The sequence below is a fragment of the Centroberyx affinis genome, unplaced genomic scaffold (assembly GCF_046629955.1).
Source record: "Centroberyx affinis isolate AG114_WGS23_722 - 3 ecotype Tasmania unplaced genomic scaffold, CSIRO-AGI_Caff_v1 ptg000582l_1, whole genome shotgun sequence".
NCBI classification, from domain to species: domain Eukaryota; kingdom Metazoa; phylum Chordata; class Actinopteri; order Beryciformes; family Berycidae; genus Centroberyx; species Centroberyx affinis.
In genome coordinates this window covers 458,079-484,922 of record NW_027279222.1, presented here as the reverse complement: position 1 = coordinate 484,922, position 26,844 = coordinate 458,079, and the positions used below count along the sequence as shown (strand labels likewise).

The 26,844-nt window shown below is 44.6% G+C and overlaps 2 protein-coding genes across 5 annotated transcripts; one reads left to right on the top strand and one right to left on the bottom strand.

Annotated features, from left to right (window-relative positions):
- Positions 1-462: 462 nt before the first annotated feature.
- Positions 463-15,908, top strand: tasorb (transcription activation suppressor b). 4 transcript variants are annotated; one of them, XM_071518437.1, is made up of 23 exons: positions 463-847; positions 2,462-2,607; positions 2,968-3,060; positions 3,175-3,247; positions 3,838-3,929; positions 4,034-4,168; positions 4,301-4,425; positions 4,557-4,588; positions 4,816-4,921; positions 5,224-5,327; positions 6,055-6,164; positions 6,797-6,869; positions 6,985-7,059; positions 7,190-8,047; positions 8,664-8,974; positions 9,098-9,200; positions 9,414-10,252; positions 11,240-11,362; positions 12,094-12,253; positions 12,351-12,459; positions 12,622-12,800; positions 13,594-13,728; positions 14,093-15,908. In XM_071518437.1, the coding sequence occupies exons 1-23, from the start codon at positions 538-540 to the stop codon at positions 15,388-15,390; spliced, it is 5,589 nt and encodes a 1,862-aa protein (XP_071374538.1). In that variant the 5' UTR covers positions 463-537; the 3' UTR covers positions 15,391-15,908. The 4 variants fall into 4 exon arrangements, with proteins under 4 accessions (XP_071374538.1, XP_071374537.1, XP_071374539.1 ...); XM_071518436.1 differs by having other exon boundaries at positions 14,090-15,908; XM_071518438.1 differs by lacking the exon at positions 11,240-11,362 and having other exon boundaries at positions 14,090-15,908.
- Positions 15,909-22,202: 6,294 nt separating this feature from the next.
- On the bottom strand, positions 22,203-23,672 carry LOC139643310 (amphoterin-induced protein 3). Its single transcript, XM_071518423.1, has one exon. The coding sequence runs from the start codon at positions 23,670-23,672 to the stop codon at positions 22,203-22,205; it is 1,470 nt and encodes a 489-aa protein (XP_071374524.1).
- Between the last annotated feature and the right edge of the window lie 3,172 nt (positions 23,673-26,844).

Genomic DNA, 26,844 nt, shown 5'->3' with positions numbered 1-26,844 from the left:
AGAACGGTAAAAAGTGACATAAACAATAGGTTATAAAAGGTAAAATGTAGGTAATTTAGACCCAGTTACTCCGAACCTCTAGTTTTGTGGCAGGATGTGACATATTTGGCTTAGATTTGGCTTCAATTGATGTTATCTCTTCATCCGTGAAGGTTAATTTGGGCACTATTTTCACAATCTCGCTCTCTCTCTCTCTCTCCCTCTCTCTCTCTCTCACTCACTCACTCCCTATCTATCTCTCTCTCTCTCTCTCTCTCTCTCTCACTCTCCCACACACACACGCACGCGCGCGCGCGCGCGCGTCACTTCCATTACATCAAATTACTAAATCAGTTCGCGCAATACATCTGTGGGCCGCTAGGTGGTGCGGATTTTCTTGTATGTAAACAGAGTGACGGCAGCGTTTTGCAGTGGTGGAGAAGAACGTGTACGTCATTTTCACAATGGCGGAGGTTGGGTGAGGAGGAGAGTGTGTCTGTGAAGCGGCGCCGTATCTAGAGAGCTACATTGCCCGCAAGACGTGCACGGTGCCCGAAAATGGCCCTGAACCCCACCGCGGAGGGGAAAAAGGACACAGAATGTTCCGAGAAAGGCGAGCTCCGCTCGGAGGGGGGCGAATCCGTGAAGAATTCGCCGTCAACCGCCACCTCGGCCACAGCCAACCAAAATGGCGATCAGACTGGATGTGGAGACAGTGTAATGCCCGAACAAGAAGCCCCTGATCGGCGGAGGAGCGTGCAGACAGACGCCCGGAGCTCCAGCAGCTCGCCTTTGCCTGGCCAGAGACTGAACGAGGAGTTGCCACGAAAAAATTTTCAAATCCCAAGGAAGATTAGGGAACGGAAAGGTGGTGCCCTTTCGCTACTATTTTGAACAGAGCCTGTCCTGTCTTTCATAATTCTGCTGCTGCATGTTGCTAGCTTGGCAGCTAGCTGGCCTTGCTAGCTTATCAATGTTAGCGGAATATTCACTGTCGCTTGAGGTTAAAATTAACGTTGCATTGTTAAGTCCATGGATAACCTTGATTGGTCTGCCGAGAGGAGCGTTAGTTTTCTGCAGCCATTGCTTTGGTAGTCTGGCTCAGGTATCCAAGATACCCATAAGCAGCAGGCAGCTACGTTGCTGTGAAGGGGCCTGAAAGAGGCACCTGAAGACTGCCCAGTGAAAGCCCACCTTGTTTGGTTCTGACAGCTATTCATGGGAGCCTTGCCGTTGTTGTGATGGTGATATCATGAGCACGTTTCAGTACTCACCTGACAGCATGTGGGTGTCCTCTTGACCACAGTAAAGTGCATAAGATTATCCACCACACCCATCTCGTAGAAGGTCTCAGCAATGCCATGACTCTTTGGTGAAATCTAAATAGGGATGCTATCACCCCACGAGTGCAGACACACACACTTGGTGTCATTGGTGCTTTAGTGCATCATTTCAGTTTAATAGACCTGAGTTCAAATCATTCATCCTTTGCAGCCTCCTACAATGCCAATGAGATGGCTCCAGTACTCAAACCAAAGTGGCACATTGGCAATGGTCCTAGGACCTTGCATTGAACATCAGTTATTTGTATATATGCAAAGTTGAGCAGAAGTAGCTGGGCCTATCATCTCAAGGCAGCCCTGCTTGCAATGTTTGGTAAACTCTTCCCTCTGCAGGTTGCATGTTTTGATGTGTAAAATGCCTAATAGCCCAAGTTGGAAAGGTTCACACAAATGGCTGCGAAGCCAAGCCAGGACAAACCTGGCTGTGTGTGCACCGCTGTGAGCTGTCTCCAGACTCCAAGTGACTCACGTGAGAGTTGTTTACTACTAGCAGGCCCACAGCTTGATGGTGATGGTATTCCATGCAGGTAGTCTGTAGACAGGCACCGGTGGTTTCACTCCTTTGGATATGTTTGGATTGAAATGATCCACCCTATCTAAATACAGACTGATGCAAGACTGGTCACGCATAGACAGTGGTTTGTTTATGCAAATGACTGTGGTTATTGTTGCTTATCACCTTTTCCAATCCGAATATTGACACCCCTTCTTTCCCAAAGCACAAGTTTTGGTAAGCTGGTGTGATTAGCTGCGTTTAGCAGATGAGAAAATAAGTTCCCCATAGAGTGCTACTGCTTCATTGCAAGCCCGTTGAGCTATACTAACCTACATGCAGAATATAGCCAGAGTCAGAGAGTAGCCAGAGAAGTGGCTCACCTGGCATAGAAGTATGAAACGTCCATCATGGGCCTGCTGGTGTGAGCCCTGCTTCTTGTGTTGACATGAAAGGAATCATAATACGAGCCGGTGTTGCATGATTCCAACGATCAGCTTGATGAGGAGGCTGTCTCCTGTTAGTTGAATTCAAGTTTTGTTGTGATTATGCTGCTTTCTGCACTGACCCTTTTCTCCACATGCACACACAGGTAAACTCTGCTAATGCCATATGCTAATCCACCGATTCCCCTTTGTGTGTGCAGGCTTGTACCAGTTTCTGCCCCCTGACAGCCGGGAGTTTGAGGACCTTGTGAAGACTCTCTCGTCATTTTACCTAGACTCATCATCACGAGGAACCTTCTCCTACTGCAAGGCCAGGCTCATTCACAATGAACTGCTGGAGAAGGAGGTTGGGCATTGTCTTCCTGTTCTCCACACTGTGAACATCAGCATTTAAGTTGCTCCTTTTTTTTTAAAAAAAACAGCGTTGTTTTGTAGGTTACAATACAATATAGCAAGAATGTTGTCATTTAAATATTGAGCAGTCTTCACAGCCAAGGTCTGAAAACGACTAGATGGTGCTATAATCCCAAAAATGCACTTGTAGCTCAGAAAGCACATGCTGAGAGCAGGCTCTAATAAATGTATGACAAAGTGTAGGTGTTTGCTCTTCCAAATTGCGTGTTCTAAAAGAGCCTTGTGCTAGATTTTATGAGTTACAGATTGCTATAGCTTATCAACTTTCCTGTCTACTCCTTTTGTCTGCCAGTTTATAGAGAAGCGGAGAGAGATGAAGCAAGAGGGGCGCACTGAACAAGAACTGGCTGAGTCTTACTGCTTCCTTTTTCCTGACAAATCCAAGGTTAGCCTGCCTGCAAAACATCACTCTGAGGCAAAAAAAGATGATGGATAAGTCATAGACTAAGATTGGCTTTTTACATGATTCTGAGCTTTGTATGTTCCCTTGTATCTCTAGCTCCAGTGGATCTGTGAGAAGGGTCTGTCGGTTGGGCACTCCAGGATTACTACGCTAGGAAATCCAGCAGTGGGTAAGTTGGCTTGCTCTGTGCTCTTATGTGTTGCTCTTGACTTACAAGGAGACTCTGCATAGAAGTAGATGTGATGAAAGTTTTTTTTGTTTTTGTTTTTTTCACTCATGATAATTCTCTGAAGGTTGGCTCCCTAACTAGTTCCATTCTTTTGAGGGATTTTGAGGGACAGCTTTGTTATCGATCTAGGTCTGAGGATGTTTGATTTGCATTTGCTGTTACTGTAATGTAGGAGTTAGCATGAGCCACTTCTGGTACGGCTGCTGTCTTTATCCTTTGGCAAGCAGCTTAGAATTTTGACGTGATAAAGTTACAACGGAAGACACCTAATACATGGCTTTGCAACAGCTGAGAATGGCTCCAGTATATGTGACAATACATAACTTAAGTGTTGGCTCTGAGCTGATTGGTGTAGTATCAGTGCCTACACAAGGAATTAAGGCTTTGCCTCAAAGTGTTTCTCAAAATGTCAACAAGCATCAACAAGTAATTAACAGTGATGATGAGTGTTGACGATTCTTTCTCTAATGCATTTTGATGGAGTGTGATTATGATGCTTGTCCTTTAATTCAGTTCTTCTGTCATTTTAGGTGTTTATCTCTCCAAATTCTCTGATTTGCTTCAAATTAACCCATTTGATGTGGGCTTCTTTGGGGACATGATCGTTTTTAAAGTTATGAGGGTATGGAATACCTTTCTACTTTCCTGTAATAACAACCATATGTTCATGCTGATGCTGCTAATTCTTGTGGGACCTCCAGCCAACCAGTATGTTTTGTCTCTCAGGGCCGATTAAAGCACATCCATGAGAACATGCCCAAGAATGCTATGGAACCTACGACCAAGTTTGACTGTCATGTGTCCAAAAGTGGCAATAGGGTCACGTCTTTGCTGTCATACAGGGCCTTTGAGCTCACACAGGTGAACATGGGTTCCTTATGGTTCAATGATTGTACGAGTGTATATATGTTTTATCAATGGACTTTTTTCAAGTTTTAATGTCTGTTGGACCGTATTTCTCTATTTGAATGGATCTGTCTCTTTGCCTTTCAGCAATACTTTTTTGAGTTTGCATTCAATGAGATCAAGGCACGGCCCAGGCATGTGTGTCCATACGCTGTGGTTTCCTTTCAGTACAAAGGCAAGGAGGCTGCATCAGCTCCTATGACTGCACACAGGTATGTTTTCTTGTGGAAATCCAGCATGTATTTTCAAGTGAGGAGGAGTGCACGCAACACAACATGTATAGCATCGCCACTGTGTTCTATGGTTGATTTTTAAACAGTTTTTTTCTTTCTCCCATTAACAGGTTCAACACTATTTCCCCTGAAGGAAGTAGAGGTACAGCATTTTTTAAGAATGTTATTAGCATGTTCTCTTGAAATATTTGCGTGTCTCAGTATAAACAGTGTTGTGTTACAATACACAATCTAAAAAAACATATTGAACTTCAAACCTGAGACTGCTGTTGTCACATCAATTTATGCACAGAGATTTTCAACCATAAGCCTGGATTTTTCTGTTTACATCATGTCTGACCTTTGACCTGTGGTGTTGATGCCATGTAGGGAAGAGCTGCTACACTGTCTGGAGTGGTCCGCTGGTGAACAAGGGCCAGGAGCTGTTCCAGGTCTGTTTACGATCCTCCACACGCCCCTACCTGCCATTCAAACTGTGAGTAAACCTTCACCCTCACACCTGTGTCTGCTTATCTCTAGAAGCACATCCTCAGTGTTATTGGGATTTTTTTTGTTAATCATTAATGACTGTGGGGTGTGCTGTAAAAGATTTCTTACATGCTTAACCTTAACATTGTATGTATTTTTTGTGTGAAAACAGGAAATATTTAAGAATGTATTTGTGCAAAATGTAGACCTCAGTTTTTTTGAGAGGCCTGATTTGAACCATAGTTGTGTATTCATGCTGGTGGCGTTTGTGTGTCACTGTCTGATTGATCTCTGTATGCCCTCCTGCAGGCCTGAGAGGCTGGAGGTGAGTCGGGGTATGCAACTAGAGCAGGTGAAGAGGAGGATTCCCCCTGTGCTCTTCTCTTGGGACACCTACAACATCTCACGTGAAGGTCAGTGAGGACCACATCATTTACACCTCGTACTAGTCCAAATCTAAATCAAGGCCTAAAGCAGACCCAAGTCAGAGCGTAGGGTCGGCTACAGGACAGTGCCCCAGGAGGTAGGGATTCAATATTTTGCTTATGGACACCTAAGTAGAGTGGATACTTGTTGTCATGGGGCTTGAACCCAGGTCTTCCAGTGTGGGATGATCTCCCTACCCACTGAGCCTCCTTAGTGGTTGAATTATTTTTGTTGATTACATGTTTCTAACAGAGGGTTAGGGATGAAAAACAAAATGGGCTTGTGGACAGTACTGCAGTATTTGAAATTCAATTTGTAAAGCAAGTGTACTAAGGCTACATTATGCACTATATTTCCACATAAAACCTTAGTTTGAGAGTTAAACCTGTTAGAAATGTATAAAAGCTAGATATAGCTATCTCATGTAAACCTATTAAAGTTAGACACAAATTATTTGCAGGAACAAGTACTGCAAATATATTTGAGCATGCAAAAACTCTTAACATCTGATTTAAATTCATCATGACTGCATAGAGAATGTAAGATATGTTTGAATAAAGTAGAAAACAAAACAGAAAGTGGCTAGTGCAACTAATAAACTAAAAAAGTTGGCTAGTGACTTATTTTAATTTCCCACCATGTTTGTTGATGTCCATCTGCTCTGGATGCGGTGGTTTTCGCTGCCTGTTCCAACTTGCTCTTCCCTGTCCCCAGTGACGAAGGTTGGGATGTCCTGCAGCTTGTTTGAAGTGGTGGATGGAAAGGGCAAGCCGACCAGTGGCAGCCTGGCAGCGCTGGTCCACAAACTGGAGAGGGAGAGGATGGTGAGTCACTATGTTATACTGTTACCGAGAAAGACACTTGTAGTGGTCCTGTAGTGTCACATGCGAGTGGTTCTCATGCATGAGATCCTCAAAAAGATACAGATTAGACCCGGGACTCTCAGCGCATTTCTTGCCTCTTCTGAAAATGCCTCTTCTGAAAATCTTCTGAAGATTTTCAGATTTTATTGAATGCAGAATTGCCTGTCTGTGCTGTAGGTGAAGACATAACAGTGGAGACAGGGAAGGCTATAATTACAATAACCACTTTTCTACATTCTGCTATTCTGCCACAATCATTTTGCCAACTGCTATTCAATGAAGTACTGGGGAAATTAAGCTTTTACTCCTTTCACTGGGAACCTGCCTGACATCTCGGACCCCTGGGGTTATCTAGGTCCTATTTTGAGAGCCATTGCCATACATTGCTCTCTCATCTAGATCTTCCCCCATTGTTTTAATCACTAAAGACGCCATAATCAGATAGTAAGACTGAGGCTGGCTTTTTAAATGGCTGTCTGTGTAGTTTATGAGATGTTATGAGATGACATGTTTATGAGATGACATGTTAACTTTGTGAAGTGGGGCATACTGAGTGGGTGTTTCTAACTGCAGTGTCTGCTCTCCTGGTTCAGGTGCTGGTGAAGCCCTTGTTTGACAGGGGCTTTCTCTTCCTGCTGTCCTCAGCTCAGATGCTCGATGCCAAAGGTGCCAATAAACTTTTTCTTTTGCTCTCACTCTTCCCTTTTGCATGAATTGAACATCTGTTTGTTCCGGTTGGTGGGGGTTAAGCACTGAAGAGGTTGCTGTGTTTGCTTTCTAGAGCGGCGGGGGCGGTTTGAGAAGAACCTGCAGGCATTGTTTGTCTTTCAGGAGTCAAGGATGGTTGTCAAGTATTGTAAGTATTAATATCTATACATCCTTTTCCCGATACATTCTTAACTTTGGGCTCCATGGGCAGCATGGACTACAGATGCACCTGTGCTGATTTTGATATTTAATAGTAACACCTGTCTCCTCTGTCTCAGCATCCAGACTATATGAGCCAGAGCCGCTGTCGGTGGAGCCCCAGCCTGCCATCATGTCCTCCATGGAGCCCTTTGTCCCAGCTGTGCACTACGCCCTACTCAAGCTGCGCCCCAACCCAGGCAAGGACCTGAGCGCTGGGGTGGAGCGGCAGGCTCATGATTACCTAACTCGTATAGACAATGGCACAGTCCGGCCCTTCAGCCTGCCTGAATACAAACAGAACCTGGACGATCGGAGCAACCTGCACCCAGCGCCCAGACCCAAATATAACATGGATGGCTTGCTGCGCTCCTATGTCCACAACCCCGCTACCTACATCTTATCTCTGACTAAGGCAAAGGACATGATTGAAAGAATACAGAACCCCCTGCCTACCCCAGCCCCAGCCCCAGTGGAATACAGCCCCGTTTCGGACTGGGGTGGGTCAGACAGGGGCTCCGACAGGGCAGAGAGGCCCCCAGAAAAGCCACCCCAGGACAGGGCACCTCCAGAGAGGCCTGCCCAAGAGAGAGCCCAAGAGAGGCCACCTCCGGAAAGCAGCAGACGGAGGTCAGGGGTGTCCCATTCAAATGGGGGGCAGTCGCAGCACAAGTCCCAGGTTGAGTCCCAGCCTCAGACCCAGAGGTTGCGGCTGTCCCAGAATGAGTATGATAAAGACAAGATGAAACAGCTGCTGAAGCTAATCCAACTCCATAAAAAAGCCCTTGTGAAGGATCCTGGGAAGGAAAGGGGGGAGGCTGGGGAGGATGGGGCCTGGGACTCTCACAGTCTGAAGAGGAAACTAGAGGGAGAGGACAGGGGGGGCATGAACAAACACCAACGCACAGATCCCCTGAGCAACGGAGAACCCAGTAGAGGTGAGGAGGGCCTCAGGCTTTGTGATGTTGCTGTTTTGTGTGCGGGTTGCGCACATGCACAACTTGGCATGAATGGTTTTATGTATGGATTTGCAAAGGTTTGTCAATAATTGTCATTAAGTAAAAGACATGTGGCTACACATTGGCACTATTGAAATATGCAGCTAGTGCATTGGCTTACGTCACCAAAATGAAATTACTTGATTTTTTGGTACAGATCTTTTTAAACATCTTTTTTTTTTTTATCAAAATGGATGCATTTTGTAGCTAATCCAACTGCAATTAGCTGTCCAAACTCCAGCGTGCCAATACTATAATTGTTGACAATTGTTGGCTGCTAACTGTAACTAGGGACACGAAAAGCCCCTACTCTACAATTTAAGTAGTATTTATTCCAGTTTTTTATTCCACATAGCTTAAATAATGTTTTTATCAACAGCCCGATCAACAGCTCTTTGTTATCCTGACACATTCCTCGTGTGATACAAATGGGATTTGGAAAAAAGTCTTTATTAGAAAGGTTACGGTTATTAGGAAGCTCAGGGTCTTCTAACAAGCAACATTTAGCACATGCCTCTCATTCTCTCATTAACTGTGTGTGTGTGTGTCCTGCTAGGAGCCCAAGCAGACGAAGCCGGAGATGAGAGTGGACAGAACTACAATCTGACAGCAGTGATGGAGAGTATGGGTATCTACGACACTGACCTGAGGGCCCGGGGCAATGCCCATAGCTCCTCAGTCAACGAAACCCAGCGCCTTCTCAAGATCCTGCTGGCCACTCTCAACAAAGCCATGACCCAGGGTTCAGTGTCCGAGCAGCCAAACCATGGTGAGCCCTCGGCGGTCGCAGGGAGGAGGGAGCCTAGCATCCCTGACCCGGACCTCAGGAAACAGGAAGAGCCGGCATCACAGACAAACTACACAGAGGTGAGATGTGTCTCAAGCACAAAACAATTGATGCCGGGTTTATTATTCCAGAATATTTTTTTACCATGCAATGAACACGTTAGGTTAGTTCTGATCAGAACTATTGATGCATTCTCTTTTTAGGAGGACATGGACTGCAGCCCTGGTAGTCCGTTCAGCCCGGGCTCCCCAGTGGAGCAAGCTCACACCTCAGACAACCCAACCTGGAGTATACCCACACATGAAGGTACCACAAAGCAGCCAGCACACACTGACCTGTACTTAGTAGCCATATTTATTTAGATATTATTTATATTATATTATTTATTTCTGGTATCCAATGCATCACTGTAACAAGTTTCCTGTAAAATCAGTTTTTATGTAATTATTAAATGAAATGATTATGTATAGATTGGAAGAGCATCAGCACTTCCTTAATGGCCTCTCTGCTTTCTTTCAGACAAAGCCCAGCCTGTTCCTGAGCCTGTGGCAGTGGCCGACAGCAACCCAGAGCTTAAGGCACCTCCAGTGGTGGAAGTGAAAAAGGCAGCCCCACCACCCAGGTTAGCCATAGTAGAGGAGCCTCCCCCCAGGCCCTCCATCAGCCTGGACACCATACTCAACCAGGAGATTCACAGCCTCACCTCTGACATTAAAAGCATCATGCAGACACACCACATCTACTATACCTCCCAGTTGCCCCCACGGTTGCCCCCACGTCACTCGTGGCTGCCCAACAGTTCTTTCTCAGACTTTGTTGTACCCTACGTCACCTCTGTCCCGGTCCAGGGGCATGTCAAAGCACTGTGTGAGAAGATGGGCAAGTTGATCCCAGCTCCACCTCCTGCCTCCAAGGTTTCTCCCCCACCTCCCCAAGTGACCACGTCTAATCTTACACCGCCGCCCACCACCCCCCCTACTCCCAAAACCAAAGTAGAACCCTCTCAGTCCAAGAGCGCCGCCTCCTCTCACAGCCGTAAACTGGGCACTGTCAAAGAGAAAGCATCCACTAAGACAAAAACAGATGCTGCCTCGACAGAGTTGGGGGGAGAGATCTATTCTCCCTCTCAAGTCACAGACTCCCCAGAGTCTAATTCTACTCAAAACCCCAGCCCAAACCCGGGCTCTGCTCCCGGCACTGGGTCCAACCTACTGGCCAACAGCCTGATTGGTCAGCTGAAGCCTGAAGTGTTCAGCAGCCTGGTGGAGATCTTCAAGGATGTCACCAAGAACACAGTGAAATTCTACATCTACTCTGGGGACGAGGGGGACGAGAGCACCGTCTGCAAGGAGATCAAGGTAAGATACGCGCTTCCCATGTGTGTCTGGAAAGTGTGGAATATATGCAAGAATTTCCAGGGTTTCAAAATTTGGAAAGTACACAGACATTTTTGGAAAATATGGAAAAATATTGTTACTCAGTCCCCGATACATATTACTGCCCATTTTACGTAGTTGTACATCAATTGAGTTGACAGACACACTGCCCTGCCACTATCAACGGACATTATAATGAACACCAACCAAATGTAGATTTTCAAATCCAGCCAAAAATAAAGTTCTGGAAAAAGCATGGAATTGGAAATGGAAAATGGGTAGGGAACCTTGACAGCATTAGCTCCCTGGGAGGCTTTGGCAGAACAACCCCATTTCTAACATTGTCACTGTTTTTATTATCCTCTGTTATGGTCCATATTGGCAGGAACGAGTCAGTGATGATGACCCATCGTATTTCTCAATCTGCTCTTTCTTTTCGTTGGGGGAGAAAAAATGACAACTCAAAACTCCTGGACTGCCATTGTTTTATTGGAGCCAGAGAACCCTCCACAGCTGTCTGCAGTAATAAATTGCACAGCCATACTCAAGTGAAAAGTACTGTTGTATGTAGTATTGCTACCGGAGCACAGGAACAGACAGGAGTCGATCTGATCAGTTATTAGATTAGATAATGCATCATTGGAGAGGAACGCCAGTCTGTCCCTGTACTGTGACAGTCATGTGATGTGTATATAGAGTCCAGATATATAAATGACAGACTAAATAGCAGACTCTATGTTGCCACATGACTGATAACTGACATGGCCCTGAGATGGTGCATCTCGTGTATGTCTGTATTATCTGTCTCCAAGGTTTAACCTAGGTCAAGCAACACATGTGCAATACCACAGTACAAGTGTAGGAATAGTAATGTGATAGACTACACCCTCCTCTTACTCGCTGTACAGTCCGTGTTTCAGAGAGAGAGAGAGAGCGCTAACAATTATGTCTCTCCTTTCTGTCACCAAGGGGTACTTGATAAGTCTGGGAAACAGCGAGTGCAACCCGCAGACCTTTCTAGAAAACAGCAGCAGTTTAGATAAGCTCCTCATCATCATCCAGAATGAGGACATCGCTGCACACGTCCACAAGGTACCATCACTTCCCATCATCCTCTCCAACATGGTCACTGTCACACTTCCAGTCTGTTGTTCAGATGACTCATTGTCAGCTGATCCAGGCGGATCTGCTCCCAGTAATCAAGCAGATCCTAACTAAATTTTTCCACCTGCTGCAATGTATTGTGGTTTATTTGGCTGTCGAGTTGAATTAGTTTTATTTCACAGTTAGAGTTCTTTGCATATTAAATCAGTATTGTGTCGGGACGATATTCTCTCACGATACGATTCGATACGCAATATGGGGTTCACGAGTCGATACAACCATGATCAGATGTAATAAGTAAAAGTTGCACAGTCAAAGTATGACTGCAGAATTATGTTTATTTCTGAGCCACAAATCAATTTCTATCAATGGCATTGGCTTGCTAGAATGTAAACAACAATTTAAAAATGTCATTACAAAATGCAAAAAGTATAATTTCGATGGAGAGCTTGTGAAATAGTGATGGGCAAGCCGTCTCATTTGTGATTACTACAGCAGAATAAAATGTAGAGTATCACAATTAATCTTTCTGCCCCATGATGCGTATTGTCACATTTTTGTATTGTGATATTGAATTTCGATATATCGTCCCATCCCTAGTATTGTGTCAATCCATATCTATTATTGGAATATATATATATTATAAAATGACCAGAGTTTTTAATTTAGAATAAATCCAAGTGCCCCATTTGTAAAAATCCTTTGTCTTCCCCCTGCAGATCCCAGCCTTGGTGTCGTTGAAGAAGCTGTCCTCAGTGAGCTTTGCTGGAGTGGACACTCTGGACGACGTCAAGAACCACACCTACAACGAGCTGTTTGTGTCTGGAGGCTTCATGGTGTCTGATGAGTTTGTCCTCAACCCTGACCTTATTACGCAGGGTAAGTTTTACTCATCTGTCTGGGATCTGTGCGAGGTCATGGAAGTGTCAGTCGAAAATAAATCCTAACAGAGTTTGTGTTGTTTTGTCTTGTCCAGATCGGTTGCAGGGGCTGCTGAAGTTCTTGGAGGAGCAGAGCACCCCTGAACACCCCTGGCAGTGGAAGGTGCACTGCAAGTCCCAAAAGAAGCTTAAAGAGCTGGGCAGGTCAGTGTCTTAGTAGGGGACTGATCCAAAATAGTAGTGAGAGAGGCCCAGAATAGTAATGATCACATTGCTGTGGTAAATATGAACCAAAGCGTCACCTAGCCGTGAGCAGTGGACAAATATATGACTCCGTATCGGTACATGTCTGTTGTCTTTTCATAGGTTGAACACCAATGCCATGGGGCTGCTGAACCTCCTGACAGTCTATCAGAAGAAGCATCTGGTAGAGTTCCTACCTTATCATGAGTGTGACACCCAATCACGTCAGGCCCCAGATCTGGACTGCCTGATCAAGCTCCAGGCTCAGCACACCCAGCAGCGGCACCTGATCTTTCTCACAGGTATCATCATCCTCTTCATCACGGCCATCAGCTACATCGTTTTTGCCCATTGATCTGACACAAGTGTGTGAATGTGTGTCAAAAAGTGTGAACTTCAGATTCAACCATTAATACCGGATAAATCACAGAACCGAATTTGTGTATCTCTGAAACTTGTTTATGTAAGGCGTTTTCCTCAATGCCTTCAAGTTGAATAAATTATATATAGTTATATTTGATTTTTTACATTTTAGGGGATTAGAAGCTTTACTGTTGTTTAGAGCCCTGTCCTTGACTGATTCAATATGTGCATTAAAGGAATAGTTCACCCAAAAATGAAAATTCTGTCATCATCTACTCACCCTCATGCCAGTTGAAACACAGGTGAAGTTTGTCCATATACACACAGGGAGGTTGCCAGCACAACTCCATAGCAGCCTTCTCCAAAACAACTGAAGTCAGTGGGGACCAGTTCTTCAGAGTACCAAAAAGCCCTATATTTACACCATAATTTAGTGCAAATCTTAACTACAGCTCATTGATTTGCAACAAATAATGATGTATAGGTCTTTCTATTCAGTGTGATTGTTTGGCTGTTTTTGTTTTGGAACTCTAAAGAACAGGTCCCCATTGACTTCAATTGTTTTGGAGAAGGCTGCTACCAAGCTGTGCTGGCAACCTCCCTGTGTGTTATATGGACTAACAAATTTCACCTGTGTTTCATTTGGCATGAGGGTGAGTAGATGATGACAGAATTTTAATTTTTGGGTGAACTATTCCTTTAAACTTCGCATTTTGTTGCTTGCTGTTGCAGAGAGGCCGTTTGAGATGTTCCTACAGTACTCCAGAAATGGAATAGTGATAGCGAGCATTGATGACATCCTGAGCGGTTTCCACAGCCTGATTGGCTCCATCAATCAGAACGAGCTTCCAACGCCGCCCTCTACTGGTGGGTAGTGTCAATAGTAGCTTCATAGTCCAACACTAGGAATACTCATATAATTTTGCTGTAGAATAATGGCGTTGCTAAATTGGCTTGTGTCCCATACAATTAACTTGCCACTTGGCTGAATAAAGATGGTTGTACTACTACACATACATCTTTTTCAGGCCTTTGGTACTGTGAATGCATTTGTACATTTGTTCACTTCTGAATGTCTCTCTCTCTCTCTCTCTCTCTCTCTCTCTCTCTCTCTCTCTCTCTCTCTCTCTCTCTCTCTCTCTCTCTCCCTCTCTCTCTCTCTCTCTCTCCCCTCCCTCTCTCTCTCTCTCTCTCCCCTCCCTCCCTGTGCTCTCTCCTGCTCTCCCAGTAGTGCATGATGAGTGCGTGGAGGAGGAGGACATGTCGTTAGACTCTGATGACGGTGAGCCCCCAGCCATATCGGAGTCCTCAGAGCACAACCAGGAAGCTGCTACAGAGAAGCCCCCACAGCCGCCCCCACCGGAGACGGAGGAGTTCCGTCCCCCACTCCCAGACCAGCAGGTGACCCCCGAGAGCACTCCCAACCTGTCTGACTACGCCGCTCTCAAAACAGCCATCTCTCAGTTCAAAGCCACCAACCAGCTAGGCTCCTCAGACGTTGGCAGCATGTCACCTGGAGGCTTTTCTGTGAACCCCCACCAGAGCTTCCTGTGTCCTTCGGCTTCCTGGGCATCCTACGCTGGCTCTTCTGGCTACATGGCCTCCCCTGCCTATCCTGCCTCACCTTGCAGCAGCACCCACGAACAGGACTACCGGCCCCCAGCCACAGCCTCTACCACAGTCCCAGCCCCGCCTCTCATAACCACAGCAGGACCTCTGGCCAACCTGGCCTCCCTCCCCTTGGAGGTCAAACCTCCCCCTCCGCCTCACCTCATGATGATGGGTCATACATATGGCTCTGACACTGGAGGGTCTGGGGCTGCGGCCTTCTCTACAGGCGGTGCTCGCTCACTGCCCAGCACAGCTGTGGAGGCTTCTCCGCTCTCCACCACCCTCCCCTACACAGACCAGAGTGATGCCCAGCTCAGCTATATGGGCAGTGTATCTAAAAGTGCTAGCGGGACCCCCACGCAGCAGACAGACAGGACACTCAGCGGACCTGGGGAGGGTGTTTGGGGGACAGCAGGGACCAGCACTTGTGAGACTGCCAGCAGCCAGGGTGCGGCCACATCTGGCTCAGCGGCCCATAGTGGGCTCCCCCAGAGCGGGGAGAGGGACTGGACTGAAACCCTCGGCGGCAGCACCCCTGGCAGTCAGGGGGGAAGGACTCCGGTAAATTGCGCTGACAACCTTGGAGCTTGTGTGGGTGTTCCCGTAGCCACCAGGGGGGGCACAGTAGTCAGACCTAAGCTGCCTCCACATCCATTGAGTGGTGGAGGCTACAGCAATATAATCATTCATGGACCGATGGCTCACGGGGCTATACGGGGTGCTATGGGTCCTGGTTCATTAGGGGGCTACCGAGGGAGAGGAGCCCCACCTGGAGGGCCTTGGCCCAGGCCAGGACGAGGACACGAACGGGGGGAGGGGCCCGGAGGTGGACCCTGCTCTTGGGGTTATCCACTGGGAAGGGGTGGGGGGCAAGATTACTACCCGGACTACACATACTCTCACAATTACTCCCCCTGAATAGACAATCATGGTGATGTAAGGGGGAACATGAACGCCATACTCCAGAGACTATTAGAGCTGGCTGAATGTATATATTTACTTGTCATAAACACATTGATTTAAATCATTAAATAAGGATCCTGGTTTTCTACATTAATAAAAATTGATACAGGCAGTGCCGAGTGTCCTACTGTCGTGTATACTGTATGTATGCTCTTTCCATGTGAGCTGTTTCAGACCCTGTTCAAACCACTATATTTATATTTGCCAAGAAATGTAATGGCCTTCCAGCTTCTCGGATTTGTCATGTAATTTCTGTTTGTCCCAATTTTGAAACGGTTTGTGAACAAGGGGGAAGGCTGATATTTTTTTAAAGAAAAAAAAAAAAAGAAGTGAATGAAACTTCACTTTTGCTGTTGGTTTTCTTTTTTTTTTACATATTTGGTTGTTCAAAAAAATCTATTAAAATAAAACGTTTCAAATCTTGTTTGTGTGATGGGTTTGATGACAGTGTCAAGCAAACCATTAAAAATGTAAACCACAGCTGTCTTACTGTCCTTTCACTCATACTCTAGGCGCACCTCAGATAAGATGGAACTTAAGTGATCACCGATGGGAAATTTGGCTGTTGCAGCAGCAAATGACAACAGGATAAGGCAAAGAAAAATTGAATAGAAAGAACACAGCAAATGGGGGTATGAATGTATGAAGAGGTTGAAATTAGAGCATTAATAGGGTGTGCAGAAAAGGTAGCAGTAGAAGTAAATTAGATTAAAAAAAAGAAATATGTGCACTATTAAGTCAAAATATATGTAATATATTACAAATGAAAAACAACAGGTGAAATTACAGCATATATACAGGATGTTCAAAATGTGCAGGGAGCATTAAGGCTACATGAATGTTTTCATCCTCCTAAAACCATAAGACATTTGCCCTCTTATCCAATCTGTACAGACGAAAATGTTTGTAGCTGCTTTGGATGAAAAAAAAAACCTGCCTAAATTGTGAGATGTCAAACAGCTTTGAGAAGCAACTATTACGGCCTGGAAGCACAATTTTAAACCTGGGACTACGTCTATTTCTCTCATCTAATTTTTCACACCATAAACTGTATGATTACTTTTGGTCTGAATATGGGCTATATTTTTAAAATAGCAAGTGTCTCTTCACTTTCAGCAGCCTAGTGCCATTTCACCTGAATATCTTAAGGGCCTTCAAACCCCCAAAAGAATTGACTCTTATTGACAGAATAGTGCAACTTGTTGATGAAAGTGGAAATTTCAACTACTGAATACCAACACTATTTTGTATAAACCAAGTGACACAATCTAGAAACACTAATACTGTTTTCTTATCTTGTATGAAAACATGTTTTCTTAGTTTCTGAAATGGAAATGGAAGCTATCTTGTTAAACAAAGAAGCTAATTTGTTAGGGTCCTATTTGATATTTCAAAGCTGTTCAATTCCACACTGCATTTCATTTTATACCTGTATTTTTTAGATTGGATTACATATTAATCTTGTTGAGAGGTCAGAAATGCTAGTATATTACATTTCTCCCTTGAAAGGGTATGCTCATGCCACTGAACAAATCTCACCCAGAAATGACTTTTTAAAAGCAGACTTTCAAAAAATTCTCCCTGGGGGAGCATCTTGCCCCCGGACCCCTCTCGCATTTTTGGGTAAGTGCCTTTTTAAAGATTATTTTTTATGGCATTTCTGCTTTATTAGACAGTTCACAGTGAAAAGAGACAGAAAAGATGGGAGAGGGGGGGATGTAACAAAGCAGCAAAGTTTTCAGGCCAATTTCAAACCCAAGATGTTGCATTTACATGGTAGGCGCTTTGCCAACTGAGCCACCAGGACACACAAGTTGCCCTTTTAGAGAATTTGCCCCTGTCCTTTTCAGAGTCTGTGCACACCACTGGCATTAAGTATTAATATACACTGTAGCCTCTAAATTCGGAGGAAAGGATTACTTTTAGACCATGACAAAAGATGCAAAGCACTGCAGTGGAAATGTGAGAGTATGGATCTTTTAATCTCCAGTCTCCAGAGTGGCCTTCTGCAGGCAGGACTTGTAAAGAGCAGCGTGGTATTAATGCATCCATTTAAAAGCCTTTGAAACCGCATGCTGAAGGTCATTGGTCCCTCGGCTCTACCATTATTGAAAGGATTATTAGGAGAGGTAGGTAATATTCTCTTTTGTTTGGGTTGATCATGCTTTTTTATTACCTCGTTGGAGAAAACAGCAGAGGGCGCTGTTTTCTGTTGACGCTCAACTGAGGGAGACTCGTCCATGTGGGATGATTGCCTTTTCTCCAGGTAGAAGAAGTCAGGCAGCGCTCTGGTGTGAGTGTCACCCACTCCTGCTTCTCTTGTTTCGCCCCCCTACCTCAGCACATGACAAACCTCCATAATTTCCAACTTTTATTTGCCTATTTTCAGCTCCTGTTAGGCCCTGAAAGACAAAACTGAGCCCTGATCAGCAGAACGGCACGTGCCGATCCAGGAGAAAGTAAGTGAACACATTTCGATTAAAAGGGATCTTGCAGAGGCAATTTTTACCTCAACTAAAATCCGGGTGTGATTTGGCGCATAAGAAAATGGAAGCTAGTGAACTTGAACGTATCCTATACAAGACCGATCCTATAATAACTTTTAGAAGAAAATATCAGCAATCTCTTATGATAGTGATACTGTAGGAGGTAAAAAAAAAAAAAAAAAAACAGCACAGCAAAAAACATTAAGTACGATAACCTCACTTGACACACAGACAGTGACAGTAATTGTGGGAATATTCCTTCTGTGTGTGTAGATTATTATAATTAATTTATTCCATTCTATCCATAATGTCCATCTCAGTAAAGGACATTAGTATTTTAGTGCGGGAATGATAATGAAGGCGTCTTCCTGCTCAAATGCAGCTACTGTATGTGTAGACTGGCTTATTGAAATGTATGGTCAATGTATTTTATGGTATTTATAATCTCTATCTCAGTAAAGGTCAGTATAGGTGGAAATAATGAAGCTGAATTTCATCAAAGCTCATTGCTGTGTTTCAGTGAACAAGTTCCCTCATAAATATCCTTTGCATAGGAGGTTTATTAGTGGACCAATATCACCTGCTGCTCATGTTGGAAACTGACAGATAACAGCAAGGAACGCTCTGTGACCACCTAAGGAAGAATTAAAAGACAGGAGGATATTGTAGTAAAGTGGTCAGAGGCAACAATGTGAAACTTCAGTACTTCTAGGTCACTGTGCTTGTGAAATGCCATAATATCTGAACAAATTTGGACCTGATGACGCCCATAACAGCCCCAGAGAGACCGTGTGAGGAAGCATAATGCTTCTGACATGCTGAATGGTTTGTCTAGACCAGAAAGTATCGCTGCACATGCTCATTTGGTTTGTTTGCGATGATATGCGATAGATTCATAAATCTGCTTAATGAGGCGTTCATGTGCGATGTGCCCCACAGTGATCTGATTGGGCCCAGAATCCCGTTTGACATGTAGACACCCAGATGCTTGATAGTGCTACAAAGACACAGCACTGATGTCTAAACTCAGAACACGGCCTGCGTTTAGATTCAGTGCGAAGGTATGATAAACAGCCTGTTGTCTGTTGCACAGCAGGACACATTTATTTTAGTCTTTTCGGCTTGCTACCTCCCAAAAAAAGATCTATAGTCACGCTGTGAGAGATTCTGGTGAAAACTGTGCATCCGCGTGTGTTTCTCGAACACATATACCAAGTAAAGTGTCCAATTAGAGTGAGACAAGGGGTTTTAGTTGGATTGGTGACACTGGGACATGACTGAGCCTGTGTGTGGGTGTCACAATGTCTGAGAGATGTGTGTGTATCTGCTGCAGCTGGATGCCTCCACTCCTCCCTGATGACTGTTTTGGCAGTTCAGTAATAGCCCCCGTTGCCAGTCAAGGCAGCCCTTCACCAGTGAAAGCAATGCCACTTGTGCTATTCAGAATAAAACTCCCCATTCACAGTAATTAGATTCTTGAATAAAATCATTTTGAATCCCTTGGAACCCGACCAAATCCCAGAAAGCAAATAATCTGGGAAGAGAAGTGCATGCTTTAATTGGAGCGTGGTGGGGTGTTTTGCTTTGGGACAAGGCATCTTTTCAAGCGTCAAGTGGGCCTTTCCTGTACATCTGTGTAACTTGTTGGAGCAGTTCAGGATATATTGCACAATAGACCGAACCTTACAAAACCCACATATACTCTGTCTCCGTTGGAAATTTGTATCTGATTTTAATTGTAAATATCTGTTTGAACTAACGAAAGTAGGGATATTGTATCATACTACTCTTTTATGCGAAGGCCTCTCATTGTAAGGAAGGTACTGGCAGTCCTATCCTCTTTTTAGATTAAAAGTGGTCACCAAATGGCGTTAGAATACAAACTTCACTAATCCCAATTTTGAAATGCTGTTAACTCAGGTTCATTCCTAAATCAGATGTGCACTTACGTAAGCAAGGTCATTCGCAGATGCTCTGTGAATGGACGTCCCGTCATTAAGTGATCACATCATGTCCCCTGTGTGTTCATCATGTCAGAAACAATGAATCCCTAACCCAGCTGTGTGTGCTGTGTCAGAGTGGGGAACCAGATTAGAGGGATTAAAAAACAGAGAAATTGGCAAAGCACCTGGTTTTTATCCTCGTGGTAATCTCCTAAAACCTAACCTCCACTCATCCTTCCATGTAATGTCTATAGTGCGCTGTCTCTGAAAAGCAACTGGTCAGGACAGACCCTGATAGAGGATTTTACCGCACATGGCCAAATAACGGCATGTTATGTAATTTTTGTACAGACATTTGAATATTATTCATGAGGCTTGTTCACTGGTACCAAAGCACTTTAAAACTCTTTTTAAAATATTTAAAATTAGTTAGGATTATACAGTGTTTCACAATTTTCTTTTGTCATTTGTCATACCAGCCCATCTGTGGGCCTTCATCATAAGGATGCTCACGTTGTTAGTGATGTACAATAGAGAAAGCAGTGCTCTCTCAGTTAGTCAAAAGGATTTTTCCTCAGTCAAAGAGCTCCTTCAATTCTGTTCTGTCCCAGTTTTACCCACTGTCTCCCATGGATTGACTCATTTCTACCTTTCTCTCTGTGAATTTATATTCAAGTTGCACAAGAATCTTAGTCTCCTCGGGCTTGAAAACAGTCATGTTTTAATTAAGGATTTGGCAATAATCAAAGGCCTCTCCTCTGCCGACTTCCTCTCCTTTGTGAAATGTAAGACTAAGATGTGTGATTACTCACTACATCTCCTTGACATTATATGAAGGATTACATCTAATCCTATCCAATCTCAATGCAATCTTTGGTTCCATCCACTGTTTGTATCAAGATTAAACCACTGAAATCTGAAAACATTATAGATGCGTGGACATCCAGAGATTGATTTGTTTCCTTTAAGGCCATTGTTTGTCTCAACAAGTATTGAATATCCCTTCATCTCTAACCACCCATATGCTGTCTTTGGCCTTTCATGTCACTGACCTAATGTTCTCATCCTATACATTTAAGTCCTATCCTTGGCAGTACGTGTGAATCCTTACTTTAACATATTTCATCTCTGATGTTGCTGTCTGTAGTTCTGTCATTTGAAGCATGTTACACTGAATCAACAAAACAAAACTATACAATACAATGCAATCCCAGATTGGTGTCAGATTTGCTTTAAGTATTTGTCACTTCAGTTCAGATTTTGTGGTTGTTTGTTCCTCAGTGTTCCTCAGTGTTCTGCTGTTTGATCAAAGAGATCCTGTCTTTGAAAGTCCAGTGGGTGTTTGCTTTTGGTTTGTTGACACTCCTAGATTTCTGTACTGTGCTATTTGCCAGATAAGCAGGAGTGCTGATAGAGAGTCATTATTGTTTGTTGCCAGATTAATGCAAAAGGTTCATATGAGATATGTATATGGATGATGCATCGCTGCAGGATGCGCTCCTGTTTTCTGCAAGATAACATATTTAAATTTTTGCTGATAGCTATGGCTTCTGGCCAGAATCATTCATTGCTTTTTTCACTGTATTTTAATTCCTCTTTTTTTCAGTAGTAGGAGAATTCAACCCTATTTCAATGTATGCATTTGCTTCAAATTATTGCTTTTAAAACCTGCTATCACCAGGACGTGCAACTGATGTGAAGGGTCTGAAACATTTATTAAGAACATAGGGAACATAAGTTTCCAGGAGTTGGATAAAGTTTTCAGTACCTTATGTTCAAGTTACATCTTATCAAAAGATATGGGCTGTAGAGGTTAGGTGATCTTCAGCTGTTGTAGTGCAAGTGCCTATCTCTACCACACAAATTACAGACCACTTCAACTCAACTGGGATACACAAACTGAACCTACTTTCTAAACTACATTACAGTCATAAACCTACAGCGCTTTTCCATGGCTTTTAATCCTTGTTAAACAGTTTCAGTGAAAAGCCAGCCAGCTTCATTCTCCGCTCCCAGTAGAAACGTCCCCCCCCAGTCTAGTGCGGTACCTGAGTACATAGAAAAGTTATTAACTGATTTTTAGGGCTGATAATGGCTCTACTGTGATTTAGCAATGTCAGTACTCCAAGGGTAATAAACCAAAGTTGAAACTTTCATTTCTCATCTCAGACAACTACTGGCCAAATGACAGAGAAGAGCAGAAGTGGAGCAGAAGATATTGCTTTTTTCCCCTCTTTGTTCAGAGGGCCTTTTAACCACGGCTGGCAAAAGTCAGGGAAAGAGAGATGATATTCTTTTTCCTTCACAGCGTTTACACACTAGTGGGAATGATTTATTTTCACGTCTCACTGCTAGTTCCTGAGTAAGGAGTTTTGGTCCGTCCTGAGGTCTCCCACTCCCACTGCAAAGAGGACTGGTCAGTGTCGGCTTTCAGGCATCCGTTCTGTTCCTCCATCACTGGCTCCATGAATGCCACATGCTTATTGCTTTGGATTTTGGGCCGCTCTCTGTGGCTGGCGGAGGGGGAGAAAATGGAGGAGAAGCTGCTGGGGTCGTAGGTGGCGATGGGGATGGCTGGAGGTCTGGGCTGTTTGCAGCAGCCGCAGCGACACGGAGTCAGGTAGAGGTACATGAGGATGAGGATCATGGTCACTGCACAGCCCAGTAACGTCGTGTATCCCGTGTTGAACGATTCCGCTGTGGGCCGGACTACGGTCACATTCACCTCACGGGTTGCGTTCAGCGTTTGTTTAATATCCACTGCTGTGCATACGTACAGACCTGAGTCATTGACCTTGACTGCAGAGATCTCCAAGGTACCATTAGGAAACAGGTTAATTAGATTGTCGTTAATGCTGGTCTGGGTGATGTACCCCTTGCTGGGGGAGAGCCATGTAAATGAGAGGTCCGTGCTACCGAGGGACGTCTGGCAGTCTAGACGGACTCTTTCTCCCTCAGACACCACTATGCTGGAGAGGAGCACGGTCACAGGCAGCGTCACCGTTTTTCCCACAGTGCAGTTCTGGAAGAAGCGGTTGTGTCGGAGGAAACGGATGGAGGCGCGGGAATCCCCGTAGATCAAGCAGGTGTGCTCATCCATAAAGTCTTTCAGGGAGTCGTAGCCCCTCATTTCCCAGTGCCAGAACACACTGTACATGGAGCACTCGCACACCAGAGAGTTGTTGTGGAGGAACAGCCCCTTCTGCACCAACCCTGGCAGGGCTTTCACATCCTCCCACGGCAAAGTAGTCATGCGATTGGATGAGAGGTCCAGCATGGTCAGGAAGGGATGACTGTGGTCTCGGATGGAGAAGAATGGGAAGTCTGTGATCTGGTTGAGGCTGAAGTAGGCCTTTTTTAAGCTGCTCAGACCGTTCAGTGTGCCACTCTCCACCTGCGCAATCTTATTGTTGAAGAGAAGGAGCTCCTCCAGTCTCCACAGCCCCTGAAAGTAGTGCTGCTCCACCACACGCAGCTTGTTGGAGGACAGGTCAAGGTGTCTGAGGCCGGTGGCGTTGTGAAACACAGCTTGGCCCACGGCGCTGAGCTGATTGTGGGCCATCCGGAGGTTTTCCAGCCTGGGCATCCGGTTGAAGCTGCCCGGACCCAGCCAGGACAGGTGGTTGTAGCTGAGGTCCAGGGTGATGGAGGAGGAGGGCAGGGACTGAGGTAGTTTGGTCAGACCACTGGAGCTGCAGCTCACTGTATCAGATGTACAGAGGCACATGGAGGGGCAGGTCTCCTCAGAGCCATGGAGAAGGAGGCAGAGCAACAGCAGAACAGGGCCTGGGTACAGTCCAGAGGTCATTTTTCTGCACATGGGTTCCTTAAAGATTTCTTATCCCTGTGGTTCTCCCTGGTTTAGATGGGAAACAGTATGATAATATGTTAAAACGCTATTCTTTTTCAACCCCCTTTTGCACTGAGCTACTCAGTGGACACATTCTGTACAGCATGTGGTTATGCGGTTAATGATATATGGGAAACCCTCAGGATCTATGGAGGAAGATGAAAAATGTATTAGCCTCAAATTCCTTCACTCTAGAAAAATCTCATAATCCAGCTCTTGAATTCATTTATGCAAAGCTACATGTCTTCTTTAACTTTAAAAATTAAAGATTAGTTATGCGGATCTTAGAAAAGAGCCAAGTCACCTCAAAGTATTTAGAGATATTGCTATGAATGCAGAAAAATATGACACATTTTTCAAGTGCTGCCATCATCCTCCACTAAGTAGGGAACACTTAAATACATTGTGAGAACTTAGTGTGATGCAACAGTTAAAAGTCATACTCATGAAGATAGGAGAATACTTCTTAAAGACGAGAAAATACTTTACCTTAAAATAATGTTTCTTCTCCACTGGTATCCAGTGACTAAAACCTCATCATTGTCATAGATCGATTCAATCAGAGTTCCCACTACTGACTGATAAGTCATGAATCTGCAGGGAAGAAGGAGGAAAAGTTCACACCATATCCTGAGAAGTGAGCAATGCAGCTCACTTAGTTACTCCCACTCCCAGAAAAAATAACAATCCCAAACCACAAAGTCCAGAGTAAACTGTTGAACAAAAACATTCTCACTTTACTGGGTTTTTTTCCGTCTCGAAGTTGCATTCCATCGATGAATACCCACCACATCGCTGCCTAATCCTTATCTGTCTCTCAGATCCTCCTCCCGAGGCTCCTGGGGAACAATATATTGCTCTAGCCTGCTTCTTCAGCCAAGTTTAAGGTCCCCTACTGGCTTTTTCCTTGCCCCAAATGAGAGTGCCGCTTGACAAACATCCTGCAGCGCTTTGCAGCGTATAACAAACGCCAGAGAGCTCACTTAATCTCCCACAATCCCCTCCTCCTTCTGTGTGTCATTTAGAGACCAGCCTTGTGTCTCCCTCTCTCATCATTAAGTAATGATTGTGGTGGCTTCCCTTCCCTCTCTCTTTCCCGCTCTCTCTCTCTCTCCCTCTCTCACTCTCTTTCAACAGTATCTCAGTTTTCTCACAATATCTGTGTTGAATTGTTAGTGTTTTGGCTACTAACAGATTAGTATAGGCTGGGTGCTTTCCTCATGAGTATTAAATTTGTTATCTGGTAACTTTTCACCAGCAATCCCAGAGGACCGAAAGTTGGCTATGCCTAAATCACTTTTGCCTGTTTGTAGCTCCGTCTCCATGTCGGTTTACACATTATTGTAAATGCCTCCATCCCTGTGTATTCTCCTCACTGCATGAATTTGGCAAGGCGTGTCAGTCCCTCTTCATCCCTCTGTGCACTTTGTGAGCTTCTGTACAGAATCTGCTTCCTTCCATGCTCTCTTACATCAGCTGTGTTGGTCTTTCCCTACCTGCTCTCCTTACCTCATCATTTCTATTTTAGTGGATTTGGCTAGATAGATTTTACCTGTTTCTCTCCCCCCTTCTCTCTCTCTCTCTCTCTCTCTCTGAGTGCCTTATGACTGCATAAGGCACTGTCCCTCCTTTATTTCTGAGCCCCCGACATCCTTCCTTCCCCTTCGCTGTGGGTTTGACTGGATAGATGCTGTCCATGCTGCTTGGTCATGGTGGTCCTGACAGCTCTGATTTCTGTCACAGTGAATTAGCTTTGCCTCCCAGCAGCCGCCTCCTCACCGCTACCCCCAACCCTCCATCCCCCTCCCCATAAGTGCTCGGGGCTTTGACTGACTCCCACTCACTCACTCTGCCAAGACACACAGCCAGTTCCCCATGGATTCAGCTAGCTGGATGGGGTTCACTCTCAAAAGGTGGGCTGATGGGAGCAGATGTGGAGTCCACAGGCAGGTGGAGACAGGAAACTGCAGGGAATGTCAGATGATATTGCCATTAGGCTTTGGTCTGAGATCACTGTGGAATATTCCTCCCCAGTGGTTAAGAATGGGATTAAGGAGAAGTGAATGATCTTGGATGTGTCTCTAGCTAGAACCATCTTGGATGTGGAATTACACACAATCTTGTCCCTAGGCTAGTCATCAGCTTGGCTGAAACATGTAAGAAATATGAACGCCCACACATGGACATATGAGATGTGCTTTGAAAGGATTCTAAACAAACCCTTCTAGTAGGTGTTATGTTTATGTGGGTTTATACCATGGTTGAATTGGCCCCACAGTGATTTGTCTATTTTTCTGCACATTGAACTTTGTCCCACAGTAAAGAAAACCTGCATCCTTGCAGGATTTGAAATATTCATGTTTCATTGACAATTCATGTTAACGTATTGTGTGGAATTCCAATTTACATACTGTTGAATGGACTGCTCAGACCATACATTTATGTCTAAGTCCCTAATTGCAAGTGGACCAAGTAAGACCTACATAGTGCTTTGCTAATCTGCATAAGCTGGAAGTGATTCATGGCGTGGTGCAATATGAGGCTGTGTGGCATTTCAATAAGGTGTATCATAGGTGGAATCAGTGCCAGCATGAATATGTCAATGTCTTGGATTTTTTTAGCCACAGTACAATTGTGCAAGGAACATCGCCATGTTCTCAGGCAGCCCTTATTTTGCTGCTGTCGACATGAGTTGAAGATTTTAGTGCCTCATTATTTATAGTATTGACTTCCCTTCTGTAAAACATTTTGGGGCAGCAATTTGTCTTCGTCACTGTCCATTGTCCTTCGTCATCAATTCAATCAAAACATGAGCAGGTAAACAAGATGAAGAAATAGTTGAGTTTCTATGTAGACTTATTCCCTGAAATAATAAAATAATTGTTTTTGTTCTACTGATTGCCTCTCAGCATACAATAATAGTCTGTGTAGATTCAGCAGAGTGAGGTCTCAACATTCACAATCTCTCTCTCTCTCTCTCTCTCTCTCTCTCTCTCTCTCTCTCTCTCTCTCTCCCTCCCTCTGTGTGTGTCTGTATGTCTTTCTGTGTGTCTCTATTGATGTCTGTATGTCTCTGTGTGTCTGTTGACAGATTGGACTGTGTGGCTCTGGCATGCTGCTCTGTAAAATC

Bases quoted from the DNA above. Each gene is read 5' to 3' on its own strand.
- tasorb (XM_071518436.1), top strand. From the start codon at position 538: ATGGCCCTGAACCCCACCGCGGAGGGGAAAAAGGACACAGAATGTTCC. The intron at 2,608-2,967 runs GTTGGGCATTGT...TTTGTCTGCCAG, and splicing joins ATGAACTGCTGGAGAAGGAG to TTTATAGAGAAGCGGAGAGA. The intron at 6,870-6,984 runs GTGCCAATAAAC...TTTGCTTTCTAG, and splicing joins TCAGATGCTCGATGCCAAAG to AGCGGCGGGGGCGGTTTGAG.
- LOC139643310 (XM_071518423.1), bottom strand. From the start codon at position 23,672: ATGACCTCTGGACTGTACCCAGGCCCTGTTCTGCTGTTGCTCTGCCTC.